The sequence below is a fragment of the Octodon degus genome, unplaced genomic scaffold, assembly GCF_000260255.1.
Source record: "Octodon degus isolate 3935 unplaced genomic scaffold, OctDeg1.0 scaffold00056, whole genome shotgun sequence".
Classification (NCBI taxonomy): domain Eukaryota; kingdom Metazoa; phylum Chordata; class Mammalia; order Rodentia; family Octodontidae; genus Octodon; species Octodon degus.
Window position 1 is genome coordinate 11,641,693 of NW_004524632.1, and position 3,849 is coordinate 11,645,541.

Consider the following 3,849-nt stretch of genomic DNA (forward strand, 5'->3'; position numbering starts at 1 on the left):
TATCCGGGAAGGAGGCGTGCTCTCGCTCCTCTCCTGCTGCTGTCGGTGCTTCTCACTGCCACGAACGCTGCCCTCCGCCACGTGCCTCCGCCTCAGGACCAGCCAACTCCAGACTGAAACCTCCACAAACTGGGCTAACTAAGCCTTTCCTTCCTTAACTTTGGGTGTCGGGTATTGTATCCCAGCAGTGAGCAAGGTAACTAAGACACTGGGCTACCCGGTGAGTCCAAGCCCAGCCTGTGTCAAAAAACAAATAAAAGGCAAACCCAGAGGCCAAGCATTACACTGTGAAAGGAAATGGTAGTAAGACAGACAGACAGCCGTGTCCTTGTCGGGTAAGACATTTATTTTGGTTGTGATTTTAGTGTTTTAACACAGACTGGTGACACAGCAGACATTCAACTTGCTTGTTTTTTTTCTTTTTTTGGTGGCAGTGGAGATGGGCCTGGGGCCTCCCATGTGCCACGCAGCGCTCTCCGCAGGGCCGCCACCCAGGCCCAGCCACCTTGCTGCTTCTGAGCAGCTGGCTGCCTCCCTCCTCTGTCCTCAAAATCACTCTCACAGCACATCACCCTGCGAACCAGCAGGAGTGAAGCAGGGATCCAAGCGAAGCTGCCAGCCCCGGCCGGGGCCCTGCGGTGCCCGCTGCAGGACGGCACTGTGCTGGCTCTTCCAGGACCCCTGCCACGGTGTAGGCCAAGGTCTCTGAGCAGAGCTTCTGTCTGGCCCGGCACCTGCTCCACCAGCCCTCCTGGTCTCAGCCACTGAGGGGACGCAGCGCCACCTGCTGGCCCCGTGGTGTCCACATCTCGGAGTGGGGGAAATGGCCAGGAAGGACGCTGCTCAGCATGCAAAGAAACCCCCTGGGACACAGCTCTGCCAGCCACAGGAGGGGCGGGTGTGCAGGCAGGGGCTGGCGCCCCGAGGTCCCGCGCTGCCCCTCCCAGGGGCAGACAGCCGCCAGGGGACAGCTCCTGTCAGTCTCACTGGGCAATAGTTCTCACACCACGCAACACACGGTGTCTCGTTCAGAGTTAAATCTCAGGAGGGAACATGGATTTCTGGGGACAACAGAGCCACCCGAAGTCCCCAGCAGAGGAGCCCAGAGGAGACAGAATTCTCCCCCAGCCTCCTCCCGCTGTTGAGGCGCCAAGGAGTTCCCAGCAGAGGGGAGTAAGGCAGAAAGCCTGGCCTGGGGCGCCGCTCGAGGACCTCACTTTGCACTCCGTTCTCACACTGATCCAACCCCGCTCCAGGGAGGAGCAGCCTAGAAGCCGCTCTGAGAGCAGCAAGCTGGCAGTGTGGGCCCCCAGCCTTCTCACCCTGAACCCCACCACGGACAGGGGATCACGTGCAACCTGTGGGGCAGGTGCAGCGTCCCGCAGGCGGCTGCTGGCCTCAGCGGTGACCTGGAAAGCAGCAGCTGCTGCCGCGGGGCGCAGGGCCTCACCACAGGGGCCGCAAGCCCGCTCCTCCCACGCGGGTGCCGCCTCGCTTGGGCACAGATGCAAACTGAGCTCTAAGCCACTGCAGAGTCTGATGTTCTCTGCCAAGCGCTGGGGGCTCCTGCAGGACCCAGACCTCCGGGAGCTGGGCACTCGTGGGGCATCGCCCGTGTACACCCAGCTCAGCCGTCTCCCACGAGACACCCACACGCTGGGATGGGACACAGCGAGGACTCTGACGCACAGAATCACACGACTCCCGGAAGCAGAAGCCACACCCACGCCTGCCCCACACCAGCTGAGCTGGGCCAGCTCCTCCCCCGCTCTCAGAGCAGCAGCAGGACCAGAGCAGATGGCACAGGGGGCTGCGGCCCCGCAGACTCAGCATGAAGCCGCCTTGAAGCCCCAACACCGGTCCCGCCAACAGGCCAGAGCTCAACACCCTCCTTTCTAAATAGGAAGCGAAAGCCAAGGTGTGGCCAGTACCAGGTGCAGGGCCAAGAGGGCAGGGCCAGCGCTCACCGCGCACACAGTGCCCAGCCTCCTGGGCCAGTGTCCACAGCCTGGGGAACTAACCAGAAGACTTCCACCAGGGTGACGGCAGGCACGCACAGGCTAGGTGTGGCGGGGCAGCACGCGCACCAGCCTCCTTTACTGGGCTTGGGCACTGAGGTCCTGGGGGGTGCCCCTCTTCCTACCACCAAGCAGCGGGGAACAGATGCCTCTGCCTGAGAGATGACTGGGAGCAGGACCCTCGGCAAAGCTTCTGTGTGTCCCCAGTGTACAAGGCCCGGGCTGTGCTGGGACACACATGGACAGGTGCCCTGTGACATGGGCAGGGGACACTGACTTCCTTGTAGGGGACAGGGGAGGCGGGCAGGGAGGGGTGGAGCTGGGCGCAGGGGCTAGAGCTTCAGCCGCCCCTCCCGCCGGAGCCTGTCGTCGAGCTGACAGAGCTGGGCCAGGAAGCCGTCGTTGGGGCCGATCTCGCGGTGCTGCCGCACAGCACTCAGGGCCGCCTTCACATCCAGATTCTGCCGCAGCATGAGGTAGGCGACCACCAGGGTTGGGGAGCGGCTGTACCCCTCTCGGCAGTGCACCAGCACCCGGCCTGGGGAAACACGGGAGACGTGGGCAGGATGTGCCCACCCGTCCTGCAGTGCCCCTTCTCACAAAGGACATGGCCATAACTGTGTGGGGAAGCGGGCCAAGCAGGCATCCCCAAGGGCCAGGTTGACAGTGGAATCAGCAGTGACGATGACATCCTACCAGGCTCAGTGCAAGACACCACACAGCATCATGCAGCTGCAGGGCGGGGCACGGGGGCAGCCATGCAGGGGCCTGGGTGGACATCCAGAGGCTGCCGTGTCCTGCTGGTGACTGGGGCCGCTCTCTGAGCCCACACAAGACGTCCTCCCTGGGCAGCTGAGAGAGGAGCAGCGCCCTAGCCAGGATGTTGCTCAGCAGTGAAAAGGGGGAGGAACCATGCAGCGTGCGACAGATGACACAGAAGAAACCCGGAGTCACTGTACCTAGCAGAGACCACACGAGGACAGAAGCGACACGAAGCGCTTATGTCTGGAGCCAGGCACTCGTGTCACTGTCACACACACACACACACACACACACACACACACACACGCACACACACAGTTTCAGTGACCTCGGAAGTGCAGTGGGGGGGTAGGCAGGAGGACACAAGAGGTTGCAGGGGCAGAGGACACCGGGGGTGATGGCGTGTCCACCATCTTGGCCTTGAGGACACCTCCACAAGGGAAGACCCCTCCACCGCTGCTGAGGCTTTGCCCAGGGCATGCATGGCTGTGACCCCGGCACGGTGGCCATTGGCCCCCGCTGCAGCCTGCTCCCCAGGTGTAGCTCAGCAATGCCCACAGCACAGCGCCTCTGCAGGTCTTGTCCCCGCCCCACCTCCCCAGGACACTCCTGCTCACACCTTTTCAAGTACAGCCTACATCAGTGCTGGGATTTAAGGTCCAGCTCTCTGGGCCCCCTGGCCTTGGCTGACCCACAGGGCCCATTCCTGGAGGCTGCCCTGGGGGTGCAGCCACTGTGCTGGACACCATCCTTGAGGGCTGACTGCCCACCACAGCATGGGCGCGGCCCCTGCGGAGCTTCCTGGGGTGCACCCTATCTCCCTCCCTGTGACTCTGCTTTCCAAGTCACTCCGTCAAGTATCAGAAATCAAAGCCAGGTGTGGTGGTGCATCCCTGTAATGCCCAGGTTCTGGAGGCTGAGACAGGAGGATCGCTGGGAATTTGAGACCAGCCTGGGCTACAAAGTGCGCTCAAATTTCACTGACCTTATCAGACCCAAAAGCTACAACTCTTGTTGCATAGGTCTTGCTTTATCTTGGTCTTAACCATCCAGCAGAAAAGTATAAAAA

At 62.0% G+C, this 3,849-nt stretch overlaps 2 protein-coding genes across 4 annotated transcripts in view; both read right to left on the reverse strand.

The window, feature by feature from the left end:
- Positions 1 to 325: 325 nt before the first annotated feature.
- Dusp3 (dual specificity phosphatase 3) overlaps positions 326 to 3,849 on the reverse strand; it is a 7,872-nt gene continuing 4,348 nt past the window's right edge. The window contains exon 3 of the mRNA XM_004633810.2: positions 326 to 2,556. Within this exon, the coding sequence (XP_004633867.1) occupies positions 2,351 to 2,556 (206 nt within the window). The 3' untranslated portion in view covers positions 326 to 2,350. The remainder of the gene's footprint in view (positions 2,557 to 3,849) is intronic.
- Mpp3 (membrane palmitoylated protein 3) overlaps positions 2,859 to 3,849 on the reverse strand; it is a 35,149-nt gene continuing 34,158 nt past the window's right edge. For all 3 annotated transcript variants that reach the window (XM_004633812.2, XM_023718231.1, XM_023718230.1), the window contains exon 20: positions 2,859 to 2,870. The gene's annotated coding sequence lies outside the window, so the exon portion shown is untranslated. The remainder of the gene's footprint in view (positions 2,871 to 3,849) is intronic.